Source organism: Vulpes vulpes, chromosome X (assembly GCF_048418805.1).
Source record: "Vulpes vulpes isolate BD-2025 chromosome X, VulVul3, whole genome shotgun sequence".
Lineage (NCBI taxonomy): Eukaryota > Metazoa > Chordata > Mammalia > Carnivora > Canidae > Vulpes > Vulpes vulpes.
In genome coordinates, this window is record NC_132796.1 from 6,525,515 (window position 1) to 6,546,670 (window position 21,156).

Consider the following 21,156-nt stretch of genomic DNA (forward strand, 5'->3'; position numbering starts at 1 on the left):
GGGCGGGTGGAAACTTACTTGCAATCTCTCTGTTATTATGTTGGGATAAAATTGTCTAGACTTTTGAAACCAGTTATTAACAAAACCATGAAGCAGTCCATTCCGTTAGGAGTAGTTGTTTAATTTTGTTTATGGTGTTGACTTGCAATGAGTAATTGCCTTGTCAACCAAAGAGTTTGGCTGTCCGTGGATCTAGGTGGAGGCTTTAGGAAAATACCAGGCACTTGCAGAACTGAGCCATGGTCATTGCTTAGTACCCAGCTCTTTAGCTACATAGGAAAAACGTACTGCTCTAGCGCTTTGTGAGGACTTTAGAAGTCATTCTCAAGTTAGTCATGGCAAACAGTCGAGCTGTGAACTTTCAGACTGTACACAGCTCAGAACTGTTAACTTTTTTCACTAGTTTTCCTAGCAGTTAGTAAAGATAATAGCTTCCTGGTATAAAACTGGGGTTGGCAAACTTTTTTTTGTAACAAGCCAAGTAGTAAATATTTTTGGTTTTGTGGGCCGAAATACTCAATTCTGTCCTGTAGCAGTATGTAAACAAGTGGGTGTGGTTATATTCCAGTAAAATTTTATTTACAAAAAAAAAGGCACAGCTGGCTGCTCATGGGCCATAGGTTGCCAAGCGCTAGTACAGAAAGGCTGGGTTAGTTGCTGCCAAGTTGATTATTACTATATAGGAAAAACTAGGATTAAAGTTCAAGATGTCCCAGGATTAAAGTTATCATCAAATGGGTCACATACAAACAAGCTTTAAATGAGTCCATACACGTTCATACATCTGTGGCACGGAGTCGTGAATACCTTAATAGGCCCAGTGTGGCATAATCTAAGTAGGACTTTAATCAAAGAAATTGCTAAGTGTTAGGCAGGGATGTGGAGGATTTAGAACCTTCACACACAGGACACTAGCAAACCGCCCGGCGCCTCCTCCAGGTGTTCACCGCAGTTGCCATATGACCCAGCACGGTCATTCCTAGGTGCATACCCACGGGAAATGAAGACATATGTCACACAGAAACTTGAGCACCAGGGTTCATAGCAGCATAATAGCTGGACAGTAAAAACTCCAGTATCTAGCAATGGAGGAGTGGATCAATAAAATGTGGTATTCCATACAACGGAGTATCGTTCAGCCATAAAAAGGAATAATGTACCGACAGGTGCCGCAACACGGTTGAGCCTTGAAACATTATGCTGATTGAAGGAAGCCAGTCACAAATGCTATGTATCATAGGATTCTTTTTATATGAGCCGTCCAGTAGAGGCAAATGCATAGTGAAGGAAGTAGGTTAGTGGGTGCCGGGATGGAAGGGATCAGGAAATGACCACCCATGGCTATTGGGTTTCTTCTAGGCTTGGGAAGTGTCCTGAAATGGGATGTGGTGCTTGCACAGTTCTGCGAATATACTAAATAGCCATTCCCTTGTATATTTAGATGGATGGGTTTTGTGGTATTTGAATTCTATCTCAATAAAGCAGTTGCAAAAACCTAGGTATGGGATTCATGTATGAGAAATAGTAATTTAACAAAAATAATATATCATTACTGTTTGGATAAAGGAGATGGAGAAAACCAACCTGTGCCTTTGGCTCCACTGTTTGGGGTTGTGTTGTTTGTGAGTGCTCATGCTCTTCCCTATTCCCTCGGTGAATAGTAGCCCTCGTTCGTGCAGAGGTGGCCCCGGGTGAGGCCCCTTGTTCCCCAAATAGGAATCATGTGGCCTCAGAGCCCAGGAAGGGTCCTGGCTGATCCCGCAGGTGGTCCTAGAACCTGTGGGCAACACATGTCACAGGCGTGTTGTTTCTGGCTGAGTTCTGGGCACTTGCTTTGCTCGTTTGGAAGCTCATGGGACATGCCTCTTTGTTGCAGATTGAAGAAGGAAGCAAAGCTGCGGCGGTGGACAAGTTACTGGCTGGGGACGAGATCGTCGGCATCAACGACATCGGACTCTCAGGGTTTAGACAGGAAGCGATTTGCCTGGTGAAGGGGTCTCATAAAACCCTAAAGCTGGTAGTGAAACGGTAAGACCCGTGCCTTGTGCCATCTTTGCAAACAGAAGTGCGTGAAATAGCAAAATGTGAAGCCAGGTTGGCTGATCGGTATCGCAGCAAGCAATGTCCCATTTGGACTTGAGTGTGTTCATGCGTATGTGCACATAAAATTATATTTCTTGGCCAAGGATGAAGCGTGTATGCACACATAGAATTATGTCTCTTGACCAAGGATGAATCCAGTGCCAAAAACTTAAAAGATGCCTTCTTTTATTAGTACCGATTGATTTATGAAGTGAATTTGAATACTCTTACCTTTTCTTTTTTTTTTTTTTTTTTTTTTTAAGATGCAGGGTTTCATTTTTTTTTTTTTTTATTTTATGATAGTCATACAGAGAGAGAGAGAGAGGCAGAGACACAGGCAGAGGGAGAAGCAGGCTCCATGCACCGAGAGCCCGACATGGGATTCGATCCCGGGTGTCCAGGATCGCGCCCTGGGCCAAAGGCAGGCGCCAAACCGCTGCGCCACCCAGGGATCCCTACTCTTACCTTTTCTTAAGCAATACGTAGATTATTCTCTTAAGAGAACTATGCTCATCCTCCACATGAGGTGTTGTTGCCTGTTATTTCCACAAGGTGGCAGGCTACTGCGTTTTTGGTTTTCATGCCAGAATCGAGAATTAATTGCACCAAGAGGGAAGTCAGCTACCAGGAGTTTGCAGTGCTGTGCTGGGGTCTGGGGGGATTCAGCTGCTTGTTCCTACAAACCAGATTGCTGGTGCAAGTCTGGAGGACTTGAAACGATTAGGAAAGTGGAATTAGGGATGTGATGCTTTTACACACAGGAGCTACAACAGTTCTCCTGGACCCCTGCCATGAAATTACTTATGATTGGTTATCTTCATATAGAACAAATGTTCCACCTTGCATTTTGTAGATGGGTAATTATAGTAAAGTGTTTGCGTGTCCCCCCGACCCCCCTCTTTTTTTTTTTTTTTTCAGAATTAGTGCAGTCCTTCCAAGCTTGGTTGTAAATTTTTTTAAATAAATGGGCTCAAGCATTTACTTACTTATTTATTTATAAAGATTTTATTTATTTACTCCTGAGAGACACACAGAGAGAGAGAGAGAGAGAGAGAGAGAGAGGTAGAGACACAGGCAGAGGGAGAAACATGCTCCACGCAGGGAACCCAATGTGGGACTTGATCCCAGAACCCTGGGATCACACCCTGAGCTGAAGGCAGACGTTCAACCGCTGAGCCACCCAGGTGTCCTATTTACTTCAGTTTTTAATACAGACCTGAAGGTATAGTCCCAAAAGACTTTAGTCTTTTTTGTTGTTTTTTGTTTTGGACTCACCATATCCAAGGAGAAGGCTCAGAAACAACGAAGGAAAAACTCGTTCGTTGCCTCACTGAATTAGCAACCTCATTCCTAAGTGGTGCGGACTATCCTCTTTGTAAATCAGCAAAGTTTGGGAACCCTTTGGAGAGGATGAGGTGGGAGAGATGCTGTTATACTGTATGGCTATTCCTTTGTGGTCACATTAATGGCCTTTCTAAGGCAGGATGTGTGTTCTCACAGCACTCTATGGGACTTGGTGCGGTGATGATGACGGGAAGGGACACTTGGTGCACAGAGGTGAGCTAGGCTTTACCAAGCTGTCTCCAGGTGTCCTCACCAGTCTCCAGGCTCATTGGACCTGCTGCTCTCCTTTGTCTCCCATAGGAATCTGCAGGTTGACTTGAAAACAAGATGCTAGGTTTTGACAGAGATTACCAGTAGCAGGCCCCATTCTTGGTGAGAATGTGGGGGAATAAGCATGTATTTGATCTAATGCCAGTTAGAAAACAGAGTAAACAGACTTTGTGGTGGGTAGTTTGGCAACATGTTTCAGAAGGTGTCTCTTGCACCCACAGATTTTGTTTCTGGGATCCCAGATACTCAGCAAAGGGAAATTACCGAAATGAATTAGAGACCATCCAGGCTATGAAGTACTGCTGTTACAAGTGATGTTAGCAATTGCTGCCGTGAGAAGATGCTCCACAAAGTCCAGTTGAGTGGAGCACATAAAGGTAGTTAGAGAACTGTGTATGTCCATTCTTACAGTTTCTTTAAGATTTATTTACTTCTTTGAGAGAGAGTATGAACGGAGTCGAGGAAGCAGAGGGAGAGAGAGACGAGCCTCAAACAGACTCCCTGCTGAGCGGGGAGCACAAGACGGGGCTCGATCCAGGATTGTGAGACCATGACCTGAGACAAAATCAAGAGTCGGACACCCAACCACCTGGGTCCCCCAGGCACCCCCTATTCTTAATTCTTAGTTTTAATTTTTAAAAATATTGTGGTACAACACACATAGCATAAAATTGACCATCTTAACCATATTTAAGTATACATTTAAGTTCTATATGGGTGCTCACGTCGGCAGCACATATACTAAGTACTATATGAGTTTTATCACAGTAAGAACTCTTGAGATTGTTGCATTTTTAAAGAGGAGAAGCCTTTGGGATTCTGTGTGCCTCTGTTCACAGGACTCAGCAGAAAGTGGGGTCCCCAGGAAACCGTCAGCTGTGGCATCGTGTTCTGTACAAGGCAGGGCCCCAGAGGAGGTTGATTTATTACTCTGGGATGAAGACAGAAGGAATGACCGTACGAAGGGTGGGTGTTTGAATGCTGGCTACAGTATACTCGAAGGCTGTTTATTCTTCATTTACTTAGTTTTTAAAGCAATACCTGGGCATAGTTAGTAGAGTACCCATGTTCAGAGGAACACGTGGGGTGGAATAGGTCACTCGCACACCCCTGTTTTGCCTCTCCAAAGAGCAGTGTTGTCACTACTGATCTCTTGGGCTTCTTGGAGTTCTTTTTTTTTTTTTTTTTTAAGATTATTTATTTATTTATTCATGAGAAACCCACAGAGAGAGAAGCAGAGACATAGGCAGAGGGAGAAGCTGGGTGCCCCAGCTTCTTGGAGTTACATATGTGCTTGTGTATTTACATACGTATCTGTGGAGATTGTTCTATGTTGTGTGCAGTAAAGTCTGACTCGTGATTTCTCTGAACGACCCCACGGTGCTGCACAGTCTGGATCGTCTGGTGTCGTTCAGTGAACAGCTGTGGTGCTTCTGGTGGGTACATGTAACACACAGAGCTGCCATGTGGTGTCCTTGAACCCCATTGTGCGTCCCTGTCCTACGTAGAGAGCGTTACAGTGCATTTCCAGCCCCGGGGTACTTGAATCAGAGGGTTTGTGCAGCATGAACCGTTACAGCTACCTCCACGTTTCTCAGACCACTTTTCAGACTCAGATCCACTCTAGCAGAAGCGTTTTCAGTTTGTTTCTCTTCTCTTTTTTAATGTGACAGGTGAAAAACGGCTTCAGTGTTTAAGTGGGCATTTTTCACTATGAGTGAAGTTGGGCATCATTCCTTATGTATAGAAACTTTTTTTGACCTAGAGGAACATCTTTAAGGATATAAAAAAATAAACTAAATTCTGTTGAAAGCAAAGCATCTCTGCCACAGGGATCTTGTCAGTAGAGAGTCCGGGAAGGCCTTTGGGGCCTGTCATCTGATGGAGCTAACGAGTTATGTAAAAGACTCTTGGGGAGAGGGATCAGACTTTTGCCCCAAAGGATTTATAGGAGCCACTATGTAGAACCCTGCTTTTGCATTTGTATATCCCATTTTCTCTTTTCTTTTTTGCAAAGATTTATTTATTTACTTGAGAGAGAATGTGCACAAGAGAGAAACAGAGCAAGTGCACAGAGGCAGAGGGAGAAGTAGACTCCATGCTGAGCAGGGAACCTGATACAGGACTTGAACCCAAGGATCATGACCTAAGCCGAACGCACATGCTTCACCGACTGAACCACCAGGAGCCCTCCAGTTTTCTTTAAGCGAGGGGTACGCATAATAATTACCTAGTTTAGATGGGAATTAATGTTTTAAGGAATATATAAAGCAAGATATAAAAGCAAACCCATGCAGTTTGTTCATTTTTATTTATTTATTTTTTTTGCAGACATACTTTTCTTTATGTTATTTTTTTTTAAATGTATTTGACAGGGACGCCTGGGTGGCTCAGTTGGTGAGTGTCTACCTTCAGCTCAGGTCATGATCCTGGGGTCCTGGGATGGAATCCTGCATCAGTCTCCCTGCTCAGTGGGGGGTCTGCTTCTCCCTCTGCCCTTCACCTCACTTATACTTTCTCTCTCTGTCTCAAACAAATAAAATCTTAACAAAAATAAAACAATTTTCTCTGAAATTGGTAACATGTATTCTTCATCTAAATTTAAATTTCTGCTTAAACTCTGCCATTCTCTTTCTCCATCCCCAGGCAACCACTAATCAGACTTCTGTCTCACACATCAGTTAGCATTCTCTAGCATTTTCTGTCGAGCTCCAAAATAGATCATGCACTCGTCCAAAAAAAAAAAAAAGTGGCCAGTTTAAAAAAGGCACTCTACTCTGTAAATTATTCATAGACGGAGCCACAGACACATAAATACCCTATGTTGCCCTACCCAAGAGTGTAGCCAATGATAAACTAGCTTGTTCAGCTCTTGTTTAACTTGATTCTGATACCTGCCCCGTCTTTAGGTACCCCAAGAAAGGGTGGCATTTATGATGAAGACTGCAAGTGGCCAGTACAGGTTTGGTGGTTCTGGAAGGTTGTGGGGACAGGGGGGTATGCACTTTATTGTAAAATCCATACCCATAGTTTTTGGGATTTTTGTTTTTTTTGTTTTGTTTTTGTTTTAAGTAGGCCCTACACTCATTACGGAGCCCAACATGAGGCTTGAACTCAGGACCCTGAGATCAAGACCTGAGCTGAGACCAAGAGTCAGATGCGTATTACCAACTGAGCCACCCAGGTGCCTCTCCCTACTCGTACTTTTATTAATAAAATGAAGTAGTGGGCAGCCCGGTTGGCTCAGCAGTTTAGCACTACCTTCAGCCCGGGGCGTGGTCCTGGGGACCCCGGATCGAGTCCTGCGTTGGGCTCCCTGTATGGAGCCTGCTTCTCCCTCTGCCTGTGTCTCTGCCTCTCTCACTCTCTGTGTCTCTCATGAATGAATAAATAAAATCTTAAAAAAATAAAATAAATAAAATGAAGTAGTGGTTCACATACTGACTCCTTCCTGCTACTGATAGCTGCTACCTTTTTTTTTTTTTTTTAAAGATGTGTTTATTGATTTGATGGGGAGAGGCAAGAGGAGAGCCAGCATGGAGTCCCAAACAGACTGTCACTGGGTGTGGAGCCCGACATAGGGCTTGATGCCACAGCCCCAAGACCCTGACCTGAGCCGAAACCAAGAGGCAGACACCCAACCAACTGCGCCACCCAGGCACACACCCCACACCCCCCCCCCCCCCCCCGCTATCTATCTTTTCTTCGTAGGCTGGTTTTATTTCAGAGTGTGTGGGGATCAAGCAGCCAGGAAAGGATCACAGTGGGCCAATCCGACAAAGCCATGGCATCTTGTTTCATGGAGCATGGGTGGCGCATATCTTGTCATCGCTTAGAAGCTGGGGCTTGGGAAGGTGACACAGCAGGAGATATGTGCAGATCATTATCTCTCCCCAGCAAAGTTTCTTTCCCAGACAAACGAGAGCAGGCACTTCCTTTCTCCCAGAGCGCAGTATCAGTTGGAAACAAAGAACTGTAACTTTGATCCCTGCCAGGTGCACATATGTTCTCTCCTGCGATGCCCAGGTGGTATCCGCTGCCAGTGAGACGTGGAGGGGAGTGGGGAGGGGTGGCGGTGGGGGGCGTCTGCCCAGGAGTCAGAGGAACTGTTGTACCATGAGGAGAGGCTGAGCGGAAAGTTCTTGCCTTGTCCTTTCCTCCTGGGTACTCTGGGGTTCCAGCTTTGCTTGGCCACGGACGTGCTACTCATGGGAAAGTTCAGGGCGGATGTGGTAACCTTTCCTTGTGTGTCCCTATGGTTGTCTTCTGCACTTTCTCCTCCGTGTCCAGGCTCCACCCTAGGAGTGTTGACGGTCTGCAGCGGATCCTGTGCTGGTATTTTCACAGAGCGCCATAGGCTGGCTGTTCTGCTGGGCAGCCATAGCGGCTTAAGCAGATGTGCTTGGAAAAGGTTAAGACCAAAAACCGGGTCATTTGTGGTGTTTTCCTGATCCAGGTAGCCGAGTAGATGAGCCTTCGCTGTTGGAGAGGTGCTGAACATCTGACGCCTGATGCACTCGGTGTGTTGGGGAAGGAGAGCATCTTGCTCAGAGCTGGGGTTAAGGCTGTTGTGTCTGATTCTGTAAAATGTGCACTGAAAGCTCTGCGTGAGGAGTGCTGGGACACAGTCCTCCTTCCTTCTCACTTCAGAGGCAAATTATCATAGGTTCAGCTCCTTAAAAGTATGTATAATTTCAAATATCCTATGGGGAATTTCTTTTAAATATCATGCCTTATTTTGGAAAGCTTGCAGTTGCTCTTTTGGCTTTTCTTTCAAATTTGCATGGTAATACTAGTATTGCCTACAATGAAGTACACCTGCCCACCTCTTCATTCATCTTACTCTCAACCGAGACTCAAACAAAACTGTTGGAAGCAGTTTTGCCAAGGCCAAATTATCAGTAGGGTTGATTCATGTGTTTTTCTGCCTCTTTTGCTGGCAGCCTTAAATTCTTTGTGACTCTAATTACGTCCACTAAGCTTGCATTCAGAAGCAGATTAGCACCCATGGACAGATAGAGGTTCTTTGCAGGAGGCTGTAAGGGTTGGCCTGGCTATGGGCGTAGTTACATATTTGAAGAAAGGGAGTTTCAAATCTAGTGGCCACAGCCATGCTTGCTTGGAGCAAATCTCTTGCCACACACATCGTTTTCCAGATGTCACTAAGTTGCAACAAATTTTGCTCCAAGCCCATATTGGGCTGTGCTCCCCTCTGCTCCTGGCTCCTTGGAGCTGTCCTTAGCAGGTGGTTCCGTGTGCCGCCCTGACCCCGATGAGCACAGAGATTCTTGGAAGCAGCTTCATACAGCGATGCAGCAAGAGTGCAGGACTGGCTAGGACGTCGGCAGGTTGTGTCCCTCTTACCTTTCCCTCTCAAGAGTTCTCCCTGGGACAGAAACCATGTGTGTGTGTGTGTGTGTGTGTGTGTGTGTGTGTGTGTGTGTGTGCTGTGCCTCAGTGGGGATGTTGGCAGGTCTCCGTGAGATCTTGTGCTTTGGGAGGGTGGTCTGCAGTCATTTGCTCAACTTCTGGGATAGAGTTTCTATGGTAAGCATTTCTGGGATTATGGCTGTTTGCTACATGCTTATTGTTAAACAGAGTAGACCCAGAGATTTATGAGGGACAGACACCCTGACTTCTTCAGGCTGTTTTCCATTGTTGTTTTTATTAAATAAAATCAAGAGAAAAAAAGAAAAGTTACTTCTGTTCAAATTTAGGCTTAGTGTATGGCTTGAGCAATTTAATCAGATGAATTTCCAATGATGTGAGACATTTCATTTTCTAAACCAAATAGTGGTAAAAAGTTAAGATTGTGTTTTCGTTGCAAAGCACGTTAGTGATGTTTATAAAACTTAGTGTGGCGACATCAATGGTTTCCAGTATGTTAAGACACACAGAAAATGTTTTACTTATCTTCGTTTCTTTAGTATATGACTCATCAGCCCTGTTGCTAATCCTTAGAGCTATTTATAATTAGTTTTATTAATGGTTTCACATTTGAATGTCCTGAGTTTCTTTGCCAAAAAAAAATCCATTCTCTTGAATTGTAGCAAGGAAGTTGGGTCGTCGCCCTTTTAAAACCATGGGTTGAACTTACTGGTGTGTTAGTCAGCTGGGGAAATACACTGAGAACACAGGTGGGTGGGACAGTCTGAGGGTTTTTTTCCTTTTTTCTGACGTTTGTGGATTATAAAAGGAAATAGGAAAAGCAAGTCATTTGGGTCTGTTCCAGTTCTGCATGTGTTCATTACATGACATTTCCACACAGCTTTCTCTGCTGAAGCACCCTTGCAAGGGGAAGGATGAGGGGTGCCCTGGCCTCATGGACAGGAACCCTGGTGCTTTCATCCTGTGTGAATGCTGCTTCTCAGCCTGGCATCTGTTGAAAATGCAGCTTTGATGTCTTGTATCAGTTGCAGCTGCTGAGGCCATTAGGGAATTTTTATCTGAATTCTCCTCATGTATAAAAGCAGGAACTGTCTGACTCTTATCCCATAGGACTAGAGATTCCATCAAGCATGACCTCCCCTTCCACTGCATTGTGTCGTCTGATCACTGCCCAGGAAAAGAACTCTCTGCCATTTATAGAGTGCTCTGGCCTATGTTTTTGTACATTCATGTAACGTGTGAGAAGCACTGCAGGCAAATGGTGAAGATCATACTGCTACGTCCTGCCCTCCAGGAGCTGGCTGGCTGCTGAGTGTGCTCAGAGGCATGGGCCGGGAAAGCTCTAACAAGTGGTGAACCAACAGATGTCAAGAGGATTGGAAGCAGATCTCAGCAGTTTTTCTTAAGGATAGGCCGTTGATCTTTCCTTGGAAGGTTGAGCCAGATTTGAGCTACATATCTGGTCCTACATCAGTGGTACCAGGGCCTCCTAAAGAGAATGGCAGAGGGGATGCAACCAAAAGGAGTGCAGGGGGAGGGATGACTAGGTGGCTGGGGGCGGGCAGTGCAGGACCTGAGCTTGCATATGAACGGCCAGGAAGGCGAGTGCAGTTGCATCAGCCTGGCCAGGTCTGTCCCCAGCAGATGTCCATGCTGCTGGCCCCGGGGAACACTCGACACAATAGCTTGGCTAGATGCCTTGAGAATGCGGGAGCTTGGCCTTCCTTCTGTGGCAGCTGGGAGTAGCTGAAGGTTCTGGAGTGAGAGCAAGAGCTGTCCAGAGCAGAGCTGCAAGGAGATTGATCTGGCAGGAGGTAGATAGACCAGCAGAGGGAGAGGCCCATCAGGACATAGGCTTCCCTGGGCTTGGCAGGAACTGGGAGTTGTAGGGTCAGAGCAAGGTTCATTTTGTGTTTGTGGAGTGGTGCATTTTCTTTGTCTCCTTTTGAAGGAATAAGAAGAGAGCTTGCGGTTGCCCCTCCTCTGGCGCAGACTCCCGTCCCCACCCCACCTCCCATGCTGGCCTCCGGTCCTTGAATCCTGTGGTCCCCTGTGTAGGGCTGGCACCGTTCACTCAAGGGCTCACTGAGGAGCATCGCCGTACTGTCCAGCTCACCCGCTACCCCAAATCCAGGCCTTTTCCCCCTGGGGGGCACCCAGTGCGTCACTATTGATTCCCCCCCAGGAGTGTTCTCTGCCCCCAGTATGGCCTGGAGGCCCCCACACGCCGTGCACACGGCATCAGTGTGCGCGCAAAGCCAAGGCCCCTTCTCCCCTCCCTGCGGGGCTGGTACCATCAGGCCGAGCTCGTGGTGACCGGGCACAGACTGTGTGTGTTGTGTGAGGCTTGCCTGCTGGCTTCATTCTAAAAGGTCATGAAAATAACTCAACACTCATGTGACTTTTGGGGTCGGGGTGGGGGAAGGAAGGGATTCTGTTCTTTATGAGAGTGATAAACATTTTATTGCATTGAAGCATTTATTTTAATAATTCCTTTTTTAAAATGATTTCTGATGCCTGGATTTGTTCTTAATTTTCAGTGATAGCTTAGCATTTTTCATATTTGTGATCTAAACCGTGTCCTTCCAAAAATCCCACAAGGACTACCTAGCATATAAAACTTTTTTTTTTTTCAAAATTGAAGTAAATATCAATTAATTGTGGTATGTAATTTGTGGGAAAGGCTTCAGGGGAACCGTCATTAGGATGAATAATTTTATCTGGAGTACCAGACAGTGTTCATAGTCAGTACTGTGGCTTTTTAGTATCTGTATGAAAGGAATATTAAGCACTGATTAGAGATTACATGTCGGAAGAGTGCCAGGGCATGAGGGAGTGCTCGCAGAACCCGGCCGGCTGCAGAAAGCAGTGAGCCTGCTGACTCTGCAGATTCTCTGACTTGTCTAGAAACAGATGGGAGGACATGCACAGAGATTACCTGTGATTATCTTTAAGTCATGGCTTATTTTCCTTTGTCTTCTTGGTGGCTTCTTAATTTTCTTTTTTTTTTTTTTTTAAGATTTATTTATTTATTTATTCCTTCAGAGAGAGAGAGAGAGGCAGATACACAGGCAGAGGGAGAAGCAGGCTCCTCGCAGGAAGCCCGACATGGGACTCGATCCCGGGTCTCCAGCATCATACACCAGGCTTCAGGCAGCGCTAAACCGCTACGCCACCGGGGCTGCCCTTAATTTTCAAATGTTCCATATTTTTTAAGATTTTATTTCTTTATTTGACATAGAGGAAGAGACAGAATATAAGCAGAGCAGAGGGAAAGGGAGAAGCAGACTCCCAGCAGAGCAGAGAGCCCAATGTGGGGCTCGATCCCAGAACCCCGGGATCATGACCTGAGCCGAAGGCAGATGCTGAACTGACTGAGGCACGCAGGCGTCCCGTGTTCCATATTTTCTACAATAAGCATGTATTTTAAGGATTCCGAACATCAGTAGCCATTTGAATAAAGATTTCTTTCCTGGGATCCCTGGGTGGCGCAGCGGTTTGGCGCCTGCCTTTGGCCCAGGGCGCGATCCTGGAGACCCGGGATCGAATCCCACGTCGGGCTCCTGGTGCATGGAGCCTGCTTCTCCCTCTGCCTGTGTCTCTGCCTCTCTCTCTCTCTCTCTGTGACTATCATAAATAAATAAAAATTAAAAAAAAAAAAAGATTTCTTTCCTATACACTGGGATGACTGTAGTTTGGTGTGACTGTGGACCGACTTCCATTGCCCCTGGGATTCTGGGGCTCCATGCACAGTGTGGGACGTTGTTGGTCTTAGTCTATGACATCCCCGCCCATGCCGCCCTGCAGAGACGCAGGACCTTGGGCATCTGGGGTGCGCCGTATAGGCCTTCGCGGCGGTAGTGAGCTGCTCGCATCCGCCCCTCCTGGATATTTCCAAGGCCGGAGATCACCCTGTGTGGGTTTCCTTCCCCGAAGGGCCTTCCTGACTGGTCTCCCCAGTCAGCTTACATCTGACTGTGCCCAAGGAGGAAACATGCGATTGGCGGCTTCCTGGTTCATTCCTGTTTGATATTTGCCACCGGGCCATCCGGACCGTCGCAGACATCCAGGGGGAAGGAATGATTTGGGAGTGGTTTGCTACCCGCCCGTCGTGCATTTACGCACTTGTAATGCCCTTGGCTCTGCTAGGTGGCCAGGGTGGGTACAGCTAAGAGCCGAGTGTGGCGTGGGTTCCCCCGGGCCCTTACCCTGGGGCCTTGTGTTCCTCTGTGCTGGCACACCGTGTGACCTGTGGCCCCCACATTTGCAGCAACTGGATGATTTAAAGCCACCTGAGTGTGTGTCTTGTATGAAAAGAAACCCCCCAATCTAGTGACAGTGAGGCCCGGAAAGCTGCTCCTGTGTCTGTTCCAGAGGGACAGTGGCTGTGTGGGCACACTAGGTGGCGCCAGAGCGCCCGTCCCCAGAGCCCGCCTGTCCAGCATCGCAGGACTGTGACCATGAACGTCCTCCTCTCCCTTATCAACACGAATCCAGCCGCTTTAGGCAATCAGAGGGGCTGACAAAGCAGCTGGAACCTTGCCAAATACGTTCATTATGCGCTAGGAGATTCAGAGGACCTGGCGAGAGCTCGTATGTTTTAAAGAAAACATCAGTGTGCCCAGTAGTCATGACGTCCTCATTCCAGGGGTGACCTTTCCACTGTGTTACCATTTCTTCTTCTTCTTTTTTAAAGCCCCTAATTCGTACTGTAATTGTTGACTATGTCTTCTTGAAAGAGACGTGTATCTGTGTTACCTTCACAAGGAGGAAAGCCTTTTACTCTTGGAGCGCCGCTGCCTGCCCCAGTGGGCCAGCCCGTGGCCTAGTCTTGCCAGCCGCAGAATGGGAAGATGTGGCCACAAAGTAGGGGGCCTTTTCCTTTCCTAGCCTCCTTTTTTTATCTGTCTCCCTTTGCCTCTGCTCTCAGTCTAGTTTCTTTCCTTCACTGATTAACCATAAAGGAAGATGAAAGAAATTGTGGACATGATAGCACAGAAAAAGCCATCTGAAAATGAAATTCACGTGGCCAGAGCCTTCCTTACGAGGATTTTGAGAAACTCTATGAGGTACGGTTGGGTTTTACTTCTGCAGTGTGATGAATTTGTCTGCTTCATGCTTTCGTTCACGGGGAAACTCCTGAAGTCAACGCTTTCCACATTTTGCCATCCAGATATTTTTCTTCATGAATTATGAGTTGTCAGGTTTATGTTACAAATGCTTTTCAGATTCCCTTGATATCCTTTACCGTGTCGTATCCTTTAATGTTTTTGCCCACTTGGAAGAATGTTTGCTGTCAGGTACCAAACGAGCGAGGATCATTTTGAGCTCTTTCCGTGTCCTTGATGGGACAGGAAGCTATCCAGAGCAAGCGAGCTCTGTCCCAAATTGGAGAAGTAGAGAGTGGGAGAACCAAGTGTGAGTGGGTCTCCTCCTCATGTAGCAGCCTTTTCTTAAAGGCTCTGTTACATTTACATGGCAGCTGTATAGATTTCCCACCAAACTTCCCGTCTCACACCCAGGCAGTGCAGCCAAACAACTAATGAGCCACCCGTGGGATGGTGGGGGCCCCAGAGTAGCAGCGCAGGCAGGTGCCGCATACCACATCCGGAGCCTGTTGGTCCAGGGCATCATCTTCCCATAATGAGGACCCTGGGCTGACTTCACAAACCCTCCACGTGGCTCCAGGGAATGGATATACATCTACCAGTCTTAGTTCGTGTCCAGATATCTGTGTTTGCTTAGTTACGTGAGTGAATAGAAGTGGCCTAAAGTGTGTGTTGACCTGGCTGAGCTGGGGATGTTCTGGGCTCTTCTCCAGTGCCAGCTCTTTTCCTCAAGGAGGCCGAGGGCTGTATGCACAGGTATGCTGAAACCATAAAGATTCAAGAGTTGGTCTGGGCCCTACTGGTGGCTAATAAGACAAAGACAAGGTACCTTTGAATACATTTTGAAGAATAAGGGTTCATTCACATTTTGGAGCCCGTGATTCTCACTCTGCATTAGGGTGAGTTTTGCGTCAATAAAAATGGAAGAACTGTATTCATGTCCAGAGACCGTGGGAAGCACCTGGCAGTGAAGCCTACAAATCATACAGAAGTTGCTGTGACTTACTTCCATGTTTCACTCCCCTCTTGGCACGGGGTCGCCCTTTGTTCAAAGTCCCTGAGCCATCTGCGTTCTTTTTCAGGAAGAATGAGGTGAGCTGGAGGCCTCACTCCTGGCATGCCACCAAGTTCTCCGATAGCCACCCAGAAACGTCAGCGTCTCCGTTCCCCTCTGCCAGCGCCTGCCCTTCTTGGCACAGCCGACAGCTCACGAGGTAGGCACCGGTTCCCCACTAGGATGGACAGTGTTTGACAGCATTCAGAACTTCCTAGGCCTGCCATGATGGCACCTTTCTCCACTTCAGAATGATTTTGTTTTTCTGATGAGGAAAAGCCACTAACACACCATTACTGGTAAAACTCGGACTTTTTCACTGACTCGGTAGGTGTCCAACCTTTGAAAACAAACACTGAAATGCCAAGAATGAAGATGAACAGGTGTGCTTTCCCATTTATGTTGCTTAATAAATCAGAAGCCTGGGGACTTAGCTTTTTGGGCCAAATCCCTTTGGGCCAGCTGATTTGGTGGGTCTGACCTGACTGGGATGGCTACCATGCTACCCATGTGCCCACAGCCACCATCATTCTTTTGAGATTTTGATACACAGATTGGAAGGCAGGAGCTCCTTAAGGGTTCAGCAGGTGTATTTCACAAAGGCTCCCAGACAGTTCTGTTACCATCAGGAGCTTCCCCCCAGCCCTCAGGCCTCTCGAATGGAGAGGGCATAGAGAGGTCTCTCTGCGTAGAGAGGGCTTCACAGCCGTATGCTAGGGTGGCATCCAGCCTTGACGGCCTAGGAGTGGTTTCCCACTGACCATCAGATCGAGATGGTGGGAACTGTACGTCAGCAGAAGGAGGGGGAGTTCTGGTCGACCTCACATCCACATTTCAGGGTCAGAAGGGCTGGTGTGTTAGGGAAGCATGTGGTAGCACTACGGGATGGTTGGTTTGTCATAGATCGATCACCTTGGGTTAGTGGCCAGTGTCCTCACAAGTCTTCTATTAAAAGGATGACGGTAGCAACAGGTAGGTGGCTTTAGGTGTATGGGAGCACATGTATGAGTATATATATTTGTATGTGCTGGTCTATCTGTGCACATTTATGGTGTGTGTGCATGTACATATGTGAATGCATGTGTGTGTGCATGCACTTAAATGCATGTGGTATGTATGTGAGTGCACATGCATATCTATTCTGAGAGTGCGTTTGTGCCTGTGTGTGTGTAACTAACATAACCATCTCAAAATCTCTCTCTCTCTTTTTAAGATTTTTATTTATTTGAGAGAGAGAGAGAGAGCACAGGCATGGAGAGGGTCAGAGGAAGAAACAAACTCCCTGCTGAGCAGACTCCCCCAACACAGGGCTTAATCCTGGGACCCTGAGATCATGACCTCAGCCAAAGGCAGATGGGTAACCCACTGAGGCACCCAATCACCCCTCAAAATCAGTTTTTGATTGTCAACAAACACTGCCTGATGTAAAATTATGTAGTACTTCTGTGAAGGAAATGTATCTCAAATACACTACCTATTTAAAGTGACAAGAGGGCAGCCCGGTGGCTCAGCGGTTTAGCGCCACCTTCAGCCCAGGCCGTGATCCTGGAAACCCAGGATCCGGTCCCACGTCGGGCTCCCTGCATGGAGCCTGCTTCTCCCTCTGCCTGTGTCTCTGCCTCTCTCTCTCTCTCTTTCTCTGTGTGTGTGTTTGTGTCTCTCATGAATAAATACATAAAATCTAAAAAAAAATAAAAAATAAAGTGACAAGAGATGGTGGTGTTTGGAGTCCAGGGTATTTTTGAGAAACCACAGATTCTCAGCTGAGTAGTAAAACTTAGGTGAAAAGTGGGCCTTTTATTTCATTACTGAAATGACTTAATGTAATAGGTTTTCCATTAAGCCCATTTGATGGTTTCTTGATGAAAGACGCACATAAGCTGCCCACATCTGTGTGGAAATAGTGCTTAGCATTATTTATATCTCCTTGGACTTAAGACTGCATGGATAAATCACCTCCAGAGCATGGGTGGGAGGATAGAGCAGAACATGCTCCATTTCTCAGAAGGCCACCTGCTCTGTCCTTACGGGAAAGGGTATAAAACCCAAACAGTCCACTACCTCCCAAGAAAATCTCACAGTCTGCAGTAGCCATGAGATCTTGAGAGCTTATAGGTATAACCTTTTCCCTCTGTTTTCATTTGTAAGAGTGATTTACCCAGTTCAGTGTCCTGTGTCCTTGCTGGTGACACGATTTTCTTCCTCCTCCTGGTTCTCTCTAAACCTAAAGTAGCAACAGTTGTGGTAGTGAGTTTTGTTCTTTTTTTTTTTTTGCATGAAGGCTCCAGCTTTGTTGAACTTTAATGAAAGCATTTTCAACATGCCTGGACAAAGTCCTACCATTGAGAGTCATTAGCCTCATATAGACACTATTACTACCTCGTGGAATAATTAATTCCTTAATGAACATATTACCCACTAAACCTGATTTTGTATTTCCTCCCCTTAGACCCCATCGCACTTATGAACCTGTTTTTTGGCATTTGGGTACAGCTCCGATGAGCTCTGTCAAGCCCCTGTGCACAGCAGGGTTTGGTTTTGCTGAGAAAGCCTGTTGCTGGAGTTCTCTCTCACATATGCCATCAACTGACAGGTGAAAGGAGCTATTGGTACTCTAATATTTAGGTGTGGAAAAGTCACATTTTCCCAGGACTTCCCTTTTAATGTGAAAATTGTCATTCGGTTGCTTCTTTTGTGTTAGTCATCCAAACGATGTGTTGCTCATACGCTCGACCCCATGGTCCACAAACCTGCCGTATAAAGGGCCACGTAGGGAATATTTTAGGCTCCATGGGCCCGTGTCTGCTGCAGGTACCCAGCTGAGAAGCAGTCACAAATGGCGTGTACACCAATGGCCACGATTGGATCCCAATCACGCTTTGTCTGTGTGCACTGAGATTTGAATGTCCTGGCATTTTCATGGGAGACAAAATGGTCTTTGATCCCAGTCTCCCCAACCATTTAACTGTCTAAAAGCTGTTCTCATGGGCCAGAGCCCGCCAGCTGCCATACTCAGGAAGAAGGTATTCACGTGGGTGTTGCGTGCCGCTGAGCGCTGTGGACTTCACAGCCTGAGGGCAGGCATGTAGAGCTAGAGCGTGAAGGCATCTGTTTAGAGAAGGAGCATCAAGTGCATCGGGCTAGGTCCTTCCGGCCTGTTGTCAGAGTTGCTCTTTAAAATGTCACGTCTCAGGTCCTGCAGCCATGTTTTGGGAAGAGTTCTGGGCATCTGGATGTTTCTGCGCAGGGCCAGCTGCATTCACAATGCTGCTGTCCTCATTTCCCCCTTGCTGTTACTCCATTCTAAAGCAAAGCCTTCCCTCTGGTCCCTCCTTCCTAGCTCTTCCTCTCATGACCTGTCTGGCACGTGGGAGCACACGAATCTGCAGCGTACCTCTGACCATTTTAGCTCCCTTGGGAGCGTCGACAGCCTGGACCAGCCTTCCCAGCCCTACCCCTCCGGACGCCTCTCTGCCGCCAAGTCCAACAGCAGCATTGACCACCTGGGTGGCCAGAGCAAGCGGGACTCGGCTTACGGCTCATTCTCCACCAGCTCCAGCACGCCTGACCACACCTTGCCCAAGGCTGATGCCTCCTCTACAGAGAACATCCTCTACAAAGTGGGCCTGTGGGAGGCCTCCAAGCCAGCCGGCAGCCGGCAGGGCCAGGCTGCCAGCGATCCTCAGGGCCTGGAGGAGAGGCTTGGGTATTTCCCACCCCGGGTGCCCTGTGAGAGCAGCAAAAGCCCCAGGCCAGAGGACAGTCCTGAGGCCAAGCTGGCTGCTTCTGGGAGGTCAAATTTTGGGCCAGTCTGGTATATCCCTGATAAGAAAAAAGCACCTTCATCCCCTCCTCCTCCTCCTCCCCCTCTCCGTAGCGACAGCTTCGCTGCCACCAAGAGCCACGAGAAGGCCCAGGGCCCTCCATTCTCAGAGATGACCAACGTGCAGCACTTTCCAGGCATGACCCGTGCCCAGCCCCGCAGCGACTGGAGACCTGAACCCACCGATCAGCAGTGGAGGCTGGTGCGTCCCAGCAACGGGAAAAGAGCTGGGAGCTCAGGCTGTGCACCAGATGTCCCCCTGGACTGTGGAGTGCTGCCCTCTGACCACAGGACAGGCGGCCTCCCAGGGGTCCCCGGCCGGCTCCAGGCCTCTCTGTCCAGCACAGATGTACGTTTCCCGCAGTCCTATGGCTGCCAGCACCCACGCCAGTACAGTGACGAGAGTCCCTTTTGTCATGAGGGCCCCAGGGCCGCCACGTTGCTGAGGGAGCAGCCCCGTGTCGCCATCCCCGGGGGCCGCCAGGAGCCTTCTGCTAACCCTTTCCAGGATGACAGCCCCACTCAGGTCAGATGGCCCAGTGCCACCAACCAGAAGGGGGACAGTGGTGGGCAGAGCCGCTACTACTGTGTGACCACCAGACAGTGCCTTCAGGGAAGCACACAGGCAGCGCAACTCCACGAGGATTACTGGCATCCTGACGTGGCACCAGGCCCCCCCGAGCACCCTACCACACACCCGATGGGCCAGAAAGCCCGGTGTTACCTGCCTCAGCACGAGGAGGCCCCGGACGCCCATGAGAGAAACAGGGGTGACCCGGTGGACAGAGCAGCAGAGGGCCGCTCCACTGGAAGCGAAGAGCCGCAAAGAGCCAGCCACAGCGAGAAAGCCTGTCTGAAGAAACCTGCGGATGACTTCACGTGGGCTGATGGAGAAAGCAGCAAAATCTCTCGTCAGAAGACCCCTATGCTGCACTCGCTGGCCCAAGAGGGGACGCTCCGGCCCGAGAATGGCCAAGACGGTGGTACGGAAAGGCCGCCACCATTTGATGCCCAGGTGGGCAAACCGACACGGAGAAGTGACCGGTTCGCCACCACTCTGAGGAACGAGATCCAGATGCGACGAGCCAAGCTTCAGAAAAGCAAAAGCACAGTGACGCTGACTGGAAGCGGTGATGCGGCTGAGGAGGCCGGCAGCTGGAGGGCGGAGCGGGGAGGTGCCACCAGTGCCACCCCAGAAGGTTCCTTCACGGGCACGTATAAAGACCACCTGAAGGAGGCCCAGGCCCGGGTCCTGAGGGCCACGTCGTTTAAGCGCCGTGACTTGGACCCCAGCCCAGCCGATCATCATGCAGGGTCACCGGAGCACCGGGCTGAGGAGCACAGCGCAGATCCAGACACCGCCCCCCACTTCTGGGAGGGGGCCCTGGCCAAGCCGCCCCCATCCGGAGGTGGCATGCCGCACGTTCTCCGCATTGGAGGCCGGAAACGGTTCACAGTGGAGCAGAAACTGAAATCCTACTCTGAACCAGAGAAAATGAACGAGGTGGGGCTCTCAGGGGATTATCGCCCTCACCAGCACCCTGATGCACCCGAGGAGACCGTGGTGGGCACATTCGCCGACAGGTGGAAGTTTTTTGAGGAAACAAGCAGACCCGTTCACCAGAGACCTGGGCAGAGGCAGGCGCTGTGTGGGTTCCCGAAAGAGAGGCTGGAGAGGCCGCAGACAGCAGGCCATGGGTACGAGGGTGCAGAGCCTTCATTCCAGAAGAGGCCCCGTACTACCTCCTTTGGAGAAAACCCCAGTGGTCCCAGAAGAGCGGGGAAGGTGGGAAAACTGGAACCGCCTCAGCGACTTGGAACTTTTGCTGAATATCAAGCCTCTTGGAGGGAACAGAGGAGAGCTCTAGAAGCCAGGAGTTCCGGGAGGTATCACTCAGCGGATGACATCTTGGACGCGGGCCTGGATCAACACGAGAGGCCGCAGTACATTCACGGGAGGTCCCGGTCATCACCATCCACAGACCTCTACAAACAGGTAAGCCTGGCACCTGATTAGGGACCGAGCTGCCCCCTGACTGCTGCTGTACAGCACATACAGGATGCACCCCAGAATATAACGGCCCGGG

The 21,156-nt window shown here is 48.5% G+C and overlaps 1 protein-coding gene across 6 annotated transcripts in view; it reads left to right on the forward strand.

Annotated features, from left to right (window-relative positions):
• Positions 1-21,156, forward strand: part of SHROOM2 (shroom family member 2) — a 145,054-nt gene that overhangs the window by 71,155 nt on the left and 52,743 nt on the right. For 5 of the 6 annotated variants that reach the window (XM_072744967.1, XM_072744966.1, XM_072744964.1 and 2 more), the window contains exons 2-4: positions 1,877-2,028; positions 15,275-15,406; positions 18,587-21,065. In XM_072744967.1, the coding sequence (XP_072601068.1) occupies positions 19,182-21,065 (1,884 nt within the window). In that variant the 5' untranslated portion in view covers positions 1,877-2,028; positions 15,275-15,406; positions 18,587-19,181. Of the gene's footprint in view, positions 1-1,876; positions 2,029-15,274; positions 15,407-18,586; positions 21,066-21,156 lie in introns of those variants that run through there. The other variant, XM_072744969.1, reaches the window with a different exon arrangement.